The 14,487-nt window shown below is 40.4% G+C and overlaps 1 protein-coding gene across 1 annotated transcript in view; it reads right to left on the bottom strand.

Annotated features, from left to right (window-relative positions):
* slc4a11 (solute carrier family 4 member 11) overlaps positions 1-219 on the bottom strand; it is a 157,998-nt gene extending 157,779 nt beyond the window's left edge. The window contains exon 1 of the mRNA XM_008283193.1: positions 123-219. Within this exon, the coding sequence (XP_008281415.1) occupies positions 123-159 (37 nt within the window). The 5' untranslated portion in view covers positions 160-219. The remainder of the gene's footprint in view (positions 1-122) is intronic.
* Between the last annotated feature and the right edge of the window lie 14,268 nt (positions 220-14,487).

Here is a 14,487-nt window from a genome sequence, read left to right as displayed (position 1 = left end):
GGGGGGGTGGTTCTCAGGTTTCACTAAGGTAGGGAACCCCGAAGGTTCTTCCCCAGTGAAACGCCGTGCACAGCTGAGGAGCAGCAGCCAGCAGCAGCAGCAGCTCGGATGGATCCACTTACCCGAAGGCACGAAATGAAGAACTTTGTTGGTCTCCATGGCTGAAGCAAGTGGTGGCCGAATGCACACTTCCTCTCTCCAACCGCCTCCCCCCCCCCGAGTCAACCCATCATGGTTGTGTTATCCTGTGCTGATGAGTGTGAGATCACCTCTGCTCCCTGCGCTCTGCTCTGTTTCTGACTGAAGCTCAGACACATGCAGTGACTCAGCCCCACTCCGCCTGCTGCCTACTCACGCTGCAGCCACTGGGTCCTAGTGCCTCCGCTGCTTCCCTCCCATGTTCCCTCCCATGTTCCCTCCCAGCCTATGGCGGCTCGTTGCACGGCGAGACACGCCCCTTCAGTTTGGGCGAAAGGAATTTCAGAGACGATTCGGCATATCTCAGATCGTCCACCAACGTGCGTTTTGTTTCGACAAGCCAAGAATAGAATGATGGAATCCTGAGTGTTGATATGTCCTGCGATAATAGCATGTAAGGTGGAATTTTATTTTGAAAAGCCAGCGTGTCGCAAACCTTTAAAAAAAAAAACTCGGCTTATCTCACTCCGGGCTCATCCATCAACGACGTGCGTGCACTTTTGTTTCGACAAGTCAAGAATAAAACGATGAAATTTTGAGTGTTAATATGTGATAATAACGCGTAAGGTAGAATTTTATTTTGAAAAGCCAGCATGTCGCAAACTTAAAAAAAAATACTTGGCTTATCTCTCTCCGGGATCATCCATCAACAATCATGCTGCACTTTTGTTTCAAGACAAGAATAAAATGATGACATTTTTGAGCGTTAGTATGTCCTGCAATAACAACACAAGACAGAATTTTATTTTGAAAAGCTGGCATGTTTCAGAAACCTTTTAACGTCTTTGAGCTTTTACTTTGAAAGTGTATCGATCAACCAATCAGCTGTGAGTCCCTGGCTGCTTGCAGTGAGCAGAGCAGCAGACTGATGATTAGACCCTCCAACAAACGGTCACAGCTTGAAAACTACAAGTCGTATCAAAAAATTCTTAGGAAGGTTAGAGACACTCAACGTTTCTGATTTTCAGCTGAAATTTTGGAGTTGCCGACATAATTTTGGTCGACACACTCTGCGCTCCGAGGTGATTTATGAAAAAACGACAAATCCTGTGGTCATGAGAGTTGCTGATGTATTTATGTATAAATCGTTTGTGTAGAGGAAACGAGCTTAACTGCACTGTCTCACTAAAATGTATTTGGTGAAAACTTAGCATGGCTGACTGGCAGGTGAAAAATGTAGGTTTTTCAAAAGATGTTTAAAACTTGAACTGCAACTGCGTCAAAACCAAAACGACATCAAACCACGGATTTAAATGAGTCACATATAAAGCCTTGTGACTCGTGTAACGAAGTTTTGTTGTAAAATAAAACACGAGCAATAAATGAATAATTGAACCAGCAGGGCTTTAGAAGGACTCGCAGTTGGAACCACAGACTGTATAAAAGATGGACGTAGCTACCGTGACATCACCCGTTGGTTTCTGCACTAAGACAATGAAGCCAGGGTTTTGCTACTTCCTGGTTGACATCTTGGATTTTTGGAGCCAGTGACGCAAAAATCGTCAGAGGGGGGCGGAGCCATAGGAGCAGCGATTGGTCAGATGGATTGAGAGGCCCTCTCTGCCCGCCCACGTTTACCACCTTCTGCTCGCTTCATCTGTATCGTCGCTGCCAACTGTCAATCAAGCCAGCCATGCCCCTTGCCCCGCAAAATGTTGACGATTTTTTAAAAATTCAGTATTGACTTATTTTCAGATTGGCCACCTGATCTCTGGATTTGACCATGAAAACTAATAAGAAAAAAATCCTGAGCTGTAGGAATGCGGTATTTCGTGATCTGTGATCACTTCTTTTCCAGTTCAAGTCTATGGGAACCAGGGCTTCTATGGGAGCCAGGGCTTTTTGGAGCCAGCAACTAGTGGACGTAGTGATATTGCAGGTTTTTGACACTTCCAGGATGGCTTCATGTTTCAGGGCCGGTTGCTACGTCCATCTTTTATACAGTCTATGGTTGGAACATATGACTGGAATGAAAACCACTGCTGCATGTTAAGCCAGCATCTTTCCTGCAGGCGTCTATACTGTCAGCCGCCGAACAAAATGCCAAAAGATAACCTCAGCGTGTTCGCCGCGATCACAACTGACTCATGCATGACTTCGTCTCGATGTGAGATGGAACGCGATGGCGGAGATTTGCTGGTGTTCGTGTGAGGCGGCTGGAAACGGAAAGCAGATATAAAATAATTCAAAGAGCGAACCGCAGTCAGAAGCTGCTGCTTATTTTCAGTGACGTTTTTTCTACTGAAGCCAGACGTGTTAAAACATGGGTGCAGACAAATCCATCATGGCTCCCTGAACTGGCAGAGGCTGGGATCACATCAGTGTTGACACTTGTGCATGGAGCTGCCAGGATCTCCAGCGTTGCATGATGTCAGGTAGCCTCGTCTCTGGCCAAAAACACAAGCTGCTGCTGCCGCCGCCGCCGAGGGCTGCTCGCTGATCCAGGCTTTTTAATTGTAGTTATTGTGAAGTCGCACGAGGCAGAGACACAATCGGTTAATTATTGTTTGTGCTGAAGACCCGCAGGTGTGGTCTCACGTTGAAATGCAGAACAAGGAGTTCAGCAGCTATGCAAACATTGGTAAGCAGTGATGTATGATAATGTACGATTTAAACAGAAACTGACTTTTTTAAAACTGAACTAATCAAATTAAAATATTGAATCCAATATTCAGCATTTTTTAAATCTGCATTTTTCTGTCAAGTTAAGATAAGTTCAATTAAAAATGTGCTGTTTTATTATATTACATAAGGTGCGATCTTGCTCTAACACGGTGCAATTTTATCTTTATTTTTAATCTATTTCTGTAATGACTTTGTGCTCTTTTGTTGTATGCTGCTAACCCTGAACTGCCCTCTGTTGTTGTTTAACAATGACAATAAAGATCTGTTCTATTCCTTTCTATACAAATGTAAACCATAGAGGGCATTTCAACAAAGTTTTGTGCTGGAGTTATCTAACATTTTTCTACAACAACATTTTGAGTTTTTCTACTCATGTATTTCAGTTCCAAATGTCACTTATTTGTCTCCTTTATCAATAACAATCAGACATATTATTGGTCCTGACAAAAACATATTACTTAATCCCTAATTTAAAATGACTCTTTTGTGCAAAGCTGTTAACAAAAATGGTCATTCATGCAGTAAACTCACACAAAGACACTAAAAAAGATCTAAAATCCTCGTCAGGTTTGTATTTTTATCGTCCCTATGACCCCGATCACCAACATTACAACTTGACAGCTAATAGTTTTGACATTAAAGGTCAGTTTTCGTCTCTTCAACATCACCACAGCCTCCGTTTGTAATTTTACCAGCATCAAACCCACTATTACCACCAGCTCCAAGCACAACTGCCACAATTAACCATTAATACTTCAACTATTCTCTCTGTTGTTGCAGCTACGATGTGCACGTCTGCTACAGTTCTGATTCCCTAATTAGAGCAAAGAAAAGCATCTATAGGCTTTGCCTTATGAAACTGCTCTGCAAAGCTAAAACACAGCAACGACAATGAAGCTGCAACAATTAATGGATTAGTTGTCAACTCTTAAATTATCCAACAACTATTCAGACAGATGAAAAATCAACTGGATTGAGTGATTTTTCAAGTAGAAAAATCTGAATTCTCTGAATATTTTCTGGTTTATTTCCTCCTTTATAGTAGTAAACTGGATATCTTTGGGTTCGTGGACAAAACATTTGTCATCTTGAAAGAAACACTGATGGACATTTTTCACCATTTTCCAAACATTTTTCAGACTAAACAACTAATTAATTGATCAAAAAAGTCATTGACAATGAAAATGATTTAATTTTGCAGCCCTACTTTCCACATATGACTAGTTTTGATGAATATAATCACTTTATTCTTCACTTTTTAAGCACCTTTACCAAGAAAAGCACCTGTAGAATGAGTTATCGTCATCTTGCTTTGGGACTGGTGGACATTTTTCTTAATTTTCTGACATTTTATCGACCAAACAATTAAAAAATTCATCCAGAAAACAATCGACAAGGAAACTAATTATAAGCTGCAGCTTTAAAACTACACATATGAGGTGATTTCACACCAAAACGCCACATAAATGGACAATTTTTGAGAAAAAAAATTTAGAATAACTTAATATATTAACCAAGAAAGTCATTGACAATTAAAATTATTTAAATTTCCACCCGTTTTCCACATATCAACTTTACTTTTTAAAAACCTTTACCAAGAAAAGCACCTGTAGAATCAGTTATCGTCAGCTTGGGCTTTTTCATTTCTGACATTTTATCAACCAAACTACTAGTCATTGACATTACAAACATAAAATTGCAGCCCTAAACTACACATATAGTAATTTTAGACTAGAAATCTTTATAAATGGACAATTTTTGAGAAAATAAAAACATAAAAATTACAATACTTTCTAAAACCAAACAGCAGTGCCTGGAAAACCACCGTTAGAAGGGAGCTGTGCTTAATATTTAATATATAATTAGCAGTAAAGATTTCAGATTTGCATCTTTAACTCAACCTTTCTGGTTATTTCCACTGTTTTACGACTCGAGTAAATTTAAATCACAAAAACGCCGCCTTTTACGGCGTCAGATTTACGTGGCTCTCTGCGACGTGGTCCTGACCAGTTTGGTTCAGTTTATAAATCCACAAGACACAGAGGCTATTGGATCAAAAAGTTAATTTCTCACCCTGATGTAAATGCTCTGTGAAAGGTCAGTCATTTGCATAAGCCTGCAAATATAACATCACTGTGTGTGGTATGGCCGGTGGCTCTGCTTTGCATAAGAACTGCTCTGCACTGCGAGGGCAAATGCGTCACTCAGTGAGCCAGGGCGCTTTCTCCCCGGAGGACAACTCGAGTGTTCTCACCCTGCACACTCCTGCAGCTCAGGTGTAAAGACGCCGCGCTCAAACATCAAAAAACCGCGCGGCCGCGATGCCGCCCGAGTCCCGCTAAATGTCAATAAGAGCAGCGGAGGTGACAAGCTGCATAAACACGAACCCGTCGTACGCCGGCCGGGAGGGATGCGATGAAGCCCACCGGCCGGATTTACCTTCGCTTCCGTCTTTGTCAGAAAAGTTAAATCTCATTAACATGGCGGCTCCCGGGTGCACCTGAGGTCGACCGGAGCTCAGCAGAGCGGAAATGAGAAAATACTGTAAATGAAGGGATGAAACTCGAGAAAAATCCGTGTCCATCCTCCGCTTCACGTTACTTTTTAGGAGGTTTTGCTCCCAGTTTGTTTGGTTTCGGCGTCGAACTCATTGTGTTGTTGCGGGCGTCGTGTGACGGAGGTCGGAGGTCGCGTCAGACCTGTCCTACCAGCTCTACCGAAGCCCTGCATGATGTCTGCTTGTTTGTCTAAGCAGCACCAACTCCAGCCAGTTAACTAAGACTCTCATGATTTCAGTGAAACGACTGAGACAAAGCAGCAACTCAAACGCATCATTACAATATTCCCGGTTTCTTTGTAGATGCATAAAATTGGCTTGCGACTTACTCACAACTCATTCTTATGCAATAAAGGGGGTCGTGCTGGTTGTTAAACGATGCGATGAGTCTTTAATAATCCCACAGTGGTCGAATTTGCATTGTTACTGCAGCAAAGGGGGTAGTGCAAATGAAGAAATATCAGTAGAAAAATTAAAAACAAACCAAAACTATAAATAGTTCAGATTGCTCAAATTCCTCTGGATGTGGAAATAACATTAATGGTGTTGCACAGATTCTTTCACGAGTAGAAATCCTGATAGAAGTATTAATATTGCACAGTTTTGTCCGTAAGTAGAAAAATACTGATGTTGCACAGATTCTTGTAAATGTAGAAGAACTGATTTGAGTTTCTAAATGTACAAAACATTCATAATTCACAGCTTTGAATGTGTTGATGCTGCACCAAAAACGAAGTATGATGGTTTTTCCGATGAGATCACTACTAATATTGGTTAAAAAAAACCAAACAAAAAAAAATAAAAAATTTGAATACATAAATTTACAAACACACTACATTAGCAGAGTTTTTTTTTCTCCACCATTTTACTTGAGCAGAAACTATTTGTCGTGCACAAAATATATACATCATCACCTATCAAGCTATTTGTTTATATTAAAGCTTTATTTCTGGCCAACGTTCTCTCTGTTTTAGCTCCGTTTTTGGTCTCCACCAACTCCCCAGCTAAGCTCTTCGGCTGCTAAATGTTCTACTGTTTTCACCAGCTAGTCCAAAACCAATCGGAGTAGCAACAGCAAAACATTGCAACAGGCTGGACAGATAAATAACGCTCGGACAGTCACTATAAAACGAGGTAAAGCCAAATTCTCTGGAGATTTATCACCACCAGACCCCTTTTTCACACTCTGATATTGATTGTACGTTTTTATATTATCATAAAAACACTCATTATTGCTTTTAAAAGCCAAGATGTGCATTAAGCTCAATATTTTACAGCTGAAGCATAAAACCACTCAGTAAACAAACTAATATCTTTAAATCAACTTGAACTTTAACGTACCGTAAAAGAACTTCCCAAGACAAATTTCCTTTTGTGACAATAAAGTACATCGTATTCCATCATATGGCATTTCTTAGTGCAACTTCCATTTACCGACAGATTCATATAATGCCAATATGTTAGAAAGTTAAATTTATTCACTTCATGAATCACTACTTCACTGCCAATTGTAATTTCTTTTCCACTGACATAATTAAAACAAGATTATTTTGGTATTCGTTGTTTATTTTTGCACACAATTAAATGAAATTGCACTAGAGTTTGCTACTGGTTAATATTAAAATCTGTTGTTCTGTTACAAAAAAGAAAAAAACAACAACAACCACCACAGAACAAAAAGTACACGACATGAAACGCACACAAAACTTAGAAGTTCATCAATGTGAGATAATGAATAGAATTAGTGAACGCAACGCATAAAAGACAATTATTGGTGGTGACAATTTTGTGCTAGTATCTGCCAAACCTCGAGGCTGGTTTTAAACGCTGCAGAGCTTCATGAGTCTCTCGTGTCTGTGTGAGAATGAAAATCCACGTCTCCGCTGCTTTAACTGAGAAAGCCCATTGACCAAAAGCTGGAGGAGATTGTGAATAATTTTAAACATCAGAAGAGGAAATTGTCAAAATTTAGGCAGTTTATAGGATATTGCAGCGATGATGATCTCTTGGCTTTTTAAGGCTTTGTTTGTAGAGCGAGTGTAAAGGCTGGAGTGTCGTCACACCTGCCTGCGACCAGGTTGTAATGCAATGAGACAGATGAGGGAAGAGCACAGAATGTACAAAGAGCTTCGCAGCAGGCGGCAACAACTGGTGCTTCTAAAATGATTCACTTTAAATTTAACACTGCTGATGGCCCTACTGACTTTTAAAAGACAGTTTTGTTTTTGTCAAATAGAATGGTTACATATTTAACATAGATGTCCAGATTAACTCAGTTATCGTTCCTCATCATCATCATCTTGTTCATTACATTTCGGCTGCAACACGTTCTTTAGATTGTTCACAAGTAAAGAACACAGTATCGTCGGCGTACACTCAGATGCTCACACCCGAGGAAGTTTATTTACGTATACAAAATATAATTTGTTCTAAAATAGGTCCTTAAAGAACCTGATAGGATTTTTGCTTTCGTTTGTACCAAGCAAACAAATATTTACTCAAGTCTGGTGAATATGATTTGTACAGAATCTGTGTAGCACCACAACTTAACTACTTAACTTAGTTAAATCCGTATGTTGTGACCCATTTTACTTTCCCCCCCATAAAAAGCAGCTCTTTATATATTGCATTTAGCTCCATTATGTTTTAGATTTTGCTAATATTGCTAATCATTGTTCAGCCCTAAATTATGTTACAAGCTAATCTTGTGCTGATGTATCAGTGGAGCTGACCCGACTGACATTTTTGACTTTTTTTTTTGTCAATTAGAATGTAGATATTTAAAACGCATCAAGTGTTGAAACCTTTATCATACTTGGACACCTTGGACATTACAGCTGTCAGTTTGGCTGCAATATGTTCTTTAGATTGTTCACAGGTATATACCACAGTATCGTCTGCGTACATTTGGATGCTAACATCTGAGGAAGGTCATTAATATGTAAAATAGGTAAAATTTGTCCTAAATTATAACCTTGAAGGGTCTATTTTGAAGATGACGATGTTCCCTAACAAATGTTCCCTTAAGTCTGGTAAATAAGCTTTATAGAAAATCTCGGAGCACCACAATGCTTATTTTGATATGTTGTGACAGATTTTATGTTAAGCAAAAAAACTGCAGCTACTCCTATTTTGATCATATTTCAATTAATTGTTCTTTCATGTGTCATGTCATAGGCTAAACTTAGCCACAAATCGGCTATGCTGACGCATTGGTGGAGCTTTATTAACTATCACACCTATACATGTATTTATTTTAATAATTCTGTTTTTTGTCACATCTCACTAATGCAGTTTTAGCTTGAACCATGAGGATACATAAAGACAGAAACTGTCAAAACATCATGAGAAGGGAAAATGACAGAGTATGTAAACAGAGATATTAAACTTATTTTTTTTAATCTAATTAAATCTGCCATCATAGCCAGCAACCAGACCCCAGTGCAACACCGCTGTTTAAAAAAAAAAAAAAAAACTAGCATGTTTGAACAAGAACGGACGTTCACGGCTTCATCCAGGCTGTTCCTTTAAAGCCCGCGGATGTTCTCACAACAACCTTGAGCAGCGCCGCTTCTTAGGTTGTGGAAAATCGACAAATGCAACCAGTTTGTGTGAGAGAGAGCAGGACGGCATAAGTGGGATCATATAACATGCCACAGCCATATGTTGTGTTCTACCGTCCTTGACACTCAAGCCTCACTGGCTACTTAAAGTCACTGTTTAAAAAAAGACCCTGAAGCTCTGAATCTGTGTCCCAACTTTCATTTGACGCCTATTTTCAGTGGATGGAAGCACATCTTTGTGTTCGTTGGTATTCAATACTTTTTGAAATTCTTAGTATTGAGGGAAAGCATAGCAAGTGCTGTTTAGGCCTTAAACTGCACGAAACTGCTAAACCTGTTGTTACAGTGTCTATAAAAAGTATTCACCCCACCGTGGAAGTTTTCCAGTTTTATCGCTTTTCAACTATGAATTGTGATCGATAAAATCTAGCTTAGCAGAATCTTTCATGTCTAAGTTAAAACAGCTTTCTACAAAGAAATTGGTTAAAAGCAATGATTAAAAGTATAAAATGTAAATAAAAAGTGACTCCATAAGTATTCAACCCCTTCAAGTCGGTGTTTAGTAGATGCACCTTTAGTTGCAGTTACAGCATTGAGTCTGTCCAGATACTCCAATTCTACCTCATTCCTTTCTGCAAGATTGGTTGCAACCGCATCATGCATGAACAGCTCTTTTCAAGTCCAGCCACAAATTCTCGTTTGGATTGAGGTCTGGGTTCTGACTCGGCCACTCTAGAACATTTAACCATTTCTGTCTAGTTTTGGTTGTATGCTTCAGGTCATTGTCTTGCTTTTGCTGACTGCATCAGGTTGTCCTCCAGGATTTCCCTGTACTTGGTTCATTCATTTTAGCCTCTACCTTTACGAGAAACATCCCCACATCATGATGCTGCCACCACCATGCTTCACATTATGATGCTGCCACCGCCATGCTTCACATTATGGTGCTGCCACCGCCATGCTTTACGTCATGGTGCTGCCACCGCTGTGCTTCATAGTGGGGATGATGTGTTTGTAATAATACGCAGTGTTTGGTGTCTGCCAAACATAGCGTCTAGTCTGACGGCCAAAAAAGCTCAATTTTGTTCTCATCAGTCCAAAGAACCTTCTTCCAGTTGACTTCAGAGTCTCCTACATCTTTTGTTGAACTCTATACCAGATTTAATATGACTTTTTTTCAACAGTGTCAGTTATTTCACATGCTATATTTTTTAACTGCCATCCCTTTGTAGAATTTTTAATTTATTTTGGTAAATTCTTGTCCCAAAAAAAAAAAAAAAAAAAGCAAAGAAATTTGGGGAAAATCTGAATACTTTTTATAGGCACAGCAAATGTGTTGTTAACCCTTATTGGGTACCCATGTATGTGTATATATATATAGATGTGTGTGTGTGTGTATGTATATATTTTTTTATTTTTACTTTTTAACTTTTTAATGCAATATTTCTTTTAAAATTGTCTGAAATAAAAGCTGGAAGCTGGTCTCTACTTTTGTCTTATTGCCATGTCTTGTTTAAAATTCAAAAGCCTTAAGAGGCCAAAACACTCGCTCCACTCTACTGTTGACATGCTTTTGATGGGTGCTCAATGTAAAACAGAACTTTAGCTTTGCAGTGTTTTCCTCAGTGCTAGCTTTAAGGGTATAAAATGCTGACAGGTGCTGGTTGATCTAATTTATAGGGTCCAGGAATGCGGCGGTGCCACGTTGTTATGGAGTTCAGCTGCGGTTTGGACTGATATCCGCCTTGTTTGTGTAAAGGTTGGCTGCCTAAAGCTGTGTTAGTCAGAGTTAATAAAATGCCAATTCTTCACTACATGTAGTTCACTACATTCCAAAATAGCAGCAGCCTGCCAAGCTTCAGAGGAAGGGCATGCCACACAGCGCTGCAAATGATGACGCTTTTATTCTTCTGCTATTAGCAAGTTCACAGGGCCAGGTCGCGTTTGCTAAAATGATTATGTGGTGTTATGAGTATGGTTTGCATTTCTTCGTCTTCAATTATTTCAGTTCATTCAGGACCACTTTACTTAAAGAAACGTATATATTTTTTATTTCCATTTGCAGCAATTATGTGTAATGTTGTGGCTCTGCTCTGGGACCTCCCTGCCTTTCCATGCGCATACATAGAAAGCCTAAGGCAGGGAGAGCAGCAGCAAAGGCCCTCCGGTACAGAACAGAGCGGGCATCAATAACAGCAGACCTGACATCGATTAAGTCAGATACAGCATTAAAAGCTGGCGCTGGGGTGGAGGTGAGTTGCAAAGAGAGTTGCAGAGGAAGCAGGAAGGGTTGGCAGGCTAGAGCTGTGATCGTAGCCCCCTGCAGATGCACACGGACACGTAGTCGATGCTGTTATACTAATTTTCTATCCATAGGAGTTTGCTCGGAGGACTAATTTTCACACGTGTGGTGGGTAGTGTCTACGTTTTCTCTACTGCCAAGCACTCATAGTATTGCTCTTTTATTGTCGATGTCCACGTCCACATGGACTTCGGAAGATGTCAATATTTACGTCTTGTGGTCCCTAGTGGACCTTCACAGACATATAATGATAAAGTCCTGCAAAACACACTCTTGACACATGCACACTGACAGCTGCAGACACCACGGATACATAGTTGTTGCTATTTTACAACTTCGCGCAGAAGGATCAACAAAGAATCTCATGGAAATTACAACATTCGAATCACATCGACCCGGTCAGACCTTCACACACTTGCAGATGCAGAAAGTATTCATTCCTAATTTTACAGACAGCTTCATAAACCATGAACATGTAGTTGATGTTAGGATGCTACTTTTCTAATCTAAGGGAGTCCAGTTGGAGGACTCGATTGCATACATGCACAGCAGATCACATCTACGTATTCCACACACACATACAGTATTGCTCTTGCAGCGTAGTTGATGTCAATGTTCATGTGAACTTGGGGAGATCCAGCAGATCTTCTTGTACTCCCAGACAAAGAAAGTCTTGATTACACCACGGACACATAGTTGAGGACTTCATACATGTAGCTATAGGAGGTCACATCCATGTATTCCAAACATATAGCTACCACTGAGCATGTGCACTATTGCTCTCATAGTGTAGTCGATGTTGTCGTCCATGTGGACTTGGCAAGATGATGAAATGTAGGTCACATGGCCCCTGGCAGACCTTGTATAGTTGCCAAAACACCAAGTATTAAATCTTGATTGTGCTCCCTTGAGGTGTGCACATCGATAGCAGAAGACACTACAGACACATAGTTGTTGCTGTTATACTACTTTTCTGTTCCTGAGGTGTCAGGATGAAGGACTCTGTTCCAAAGGAGGTCGTATCTACATATGAAATGTATACGTACCACTGCTGAAAACGTGTCCTTGTAGTCCTTGTGTTTGAAACTGAAACTCAGGTGTTAATGGCTCCTTAAGGACATCAGTATCTGGAACTCCCGACGAGTCAGTGAGAACTGATGAAGCCTCTTGGATGAGAGGTGAAATGTTTTCAAGAAACTCAAGCAAGTCCAGTTGCTACAATTAAACTACGAGAATAAAGTGTCCTTCTAGCAAAGCCGTTGCGAAACACAAAATGCAGGCAGTGGAAAGGTCTGCGTAGTGTCTTGAGGACTCTCATGGATCCTACCATACCATCATGTCGTCGCAGGTGTGCAACAACGGCTTAATATTCGCCTAAAGCAGCATAAATTTCATGAGATTTGCCAACTGGATGTATAGAAAGGCCTGAGCTTGACTTGTCTGAACAAACCCTACGCTCAACTTCATTTACATTCTATTTATCATCAGGGTTCTTCTCGGCTCTGAATGCAAACCGAGGCTCCACAAAACCATGTTCCTCTACAACCAAACAGCATTCTCAATGATGTTTCGAAGGGAATGTAATTTCGCTTTCACAAAAATAAGGAATTTGTCAACTGGGATGTCGTAGGAAAGGTAGCCAGCTTGGAAGGGGAATGATGGAGGCATAAACCCAGAAATGGACAAGAGACAGATCAGTTTTGTTCTATTCGATTGCTTAAATTCGGTTTTGACTCGCTTTCTGGTAGGGTTTAAGCATCAAAACTACAGTTTTTAGCTCAGTAGGAGAAAGGAAATGGCAAAGATACACCAGTTCTAAACGTATGTGTGACATGTTTGTAGATTTGGCCTTTGGGTTGTGAATATGTACAGTAAAGACAATGAGACTTGTGCATTTTCCTGCTATTTCAGACCATTTGATGAACAAAAAAATCTGTTATGCCAGAGTAAATAAACTGTATTTCTGTTATTATTCTTGATTCGTCTCATTTTGGTGTTTTTGTTTTTTTTGGAGGTGGGCTGGAGTGCCTTAATCGTCTTTGTGGGGCGAAAATTCCTTCATCAGGCATTCCAATTTAATGTTAATTAGATTTTCTTATATTGACAAACACGCTAGCACCTATATTGCATGTACATGTATGTGTGTATATATATATAGTTATGGCCTATTACTGGCTGCTGTCAGCTTCCCTCCCTCTCTACAAGAAAACCCAGTCATGCTTTAGACTCCAGCTGAGGGCTCGAGGTAAAGTCGGCTTCGTTTCTGCGTCCAGTAAAAAAAAAAAAAACGGTGTCTCGCTTTCACCAGCTAATTGGCATCAAACGATAGTTCCACCGCATACCTGGAGTGGGAGGTCTCTGTGTTTAAGAAGAAAAAGAGATAAAACTTTTAGTCTCAAACGATGGCGAGTGCACCGGGAGGAGTCAGGAAGGACTCTGCGGCGACTCATCAGCGGGCGCTACCGGGCTGGAGGTAGGGACGGCCTCCGGTGAGCTCACAGCTTGGTAACGTTAGCGAGCGATGAATCGCCGCTTGTGAACCGCCTTAACCACTAAAAAGCAATAAGGTGCACAGAGAGAGTTTAGCAGCGAGGACCGCCAACCTCGTAACCACATGTAGCGTCCTGCCGGCCTGGGATTGAATCCTGCCACAGCTGTCTGTGTGTCTACCTCTGGCCTCCTGCTGCTTGTAAAGAAAAAGAAGAAGGAAGCAAAAAAGTATATGTGATCGCCTCACGAGGCTCAGGGGGGCGTTTGCACATAAAACCTGCATTCTGGAGACTCCGTAAATAATTTCTGTTATCCTTCATTACTAAAAACAAACTTCTATTAATCACAAAACAAAGGCAATGCACCAGAGAATGAATGAGAAGGACTGAAAACCTGCCAGATGATTTCTCAAGGATATTGTAACAAAGGTAATAAATGAAAAGAAAAAGAAATGCATTTCTTGACAAAGGCATCTTGATGTTCTCTAACCTCAGCCGCAGAAAAGAATAAAGGGTTATTAGGATGAATTAAGTAACCTGCCGTGTACACCTTCTTTAAACAACGGAGCCGGAGCTGCAAGTCTGAAGGTTTAACAGTGCAAATAAAAGCTGCAGAGTGAGTCAACACGGTGTGTATTTCAGAAAGAAACTTTTAATGTGAGCTGAAGAGCAAACAGGGCTGAAAGAACAGTTTGTTACTGCAACTACTAATAATTAGAACGATGATAAATCATGTAAAAGCAGCGAACACTC

This window comes from Stegastes partitus, unplaced genomic scaffold (assembly GCF_000690725.1).
Source record: "Stegastes partitus isolate 25-593 unplaced genomic scaffold, Stegastes_partitus-1.0.2 Scaffold301, whole genome shotgun sequence".
Lineage (NCBI taxonomy): Eukaryota > Metazoa > Chordata > Actinopteri > Pomacentridae > Stegastes > Stegastes partitus.
Note: the sequence above shows the minus strand (reverse complement) of the source record. Positions and strands in the feature narration are given on the sequence as shown.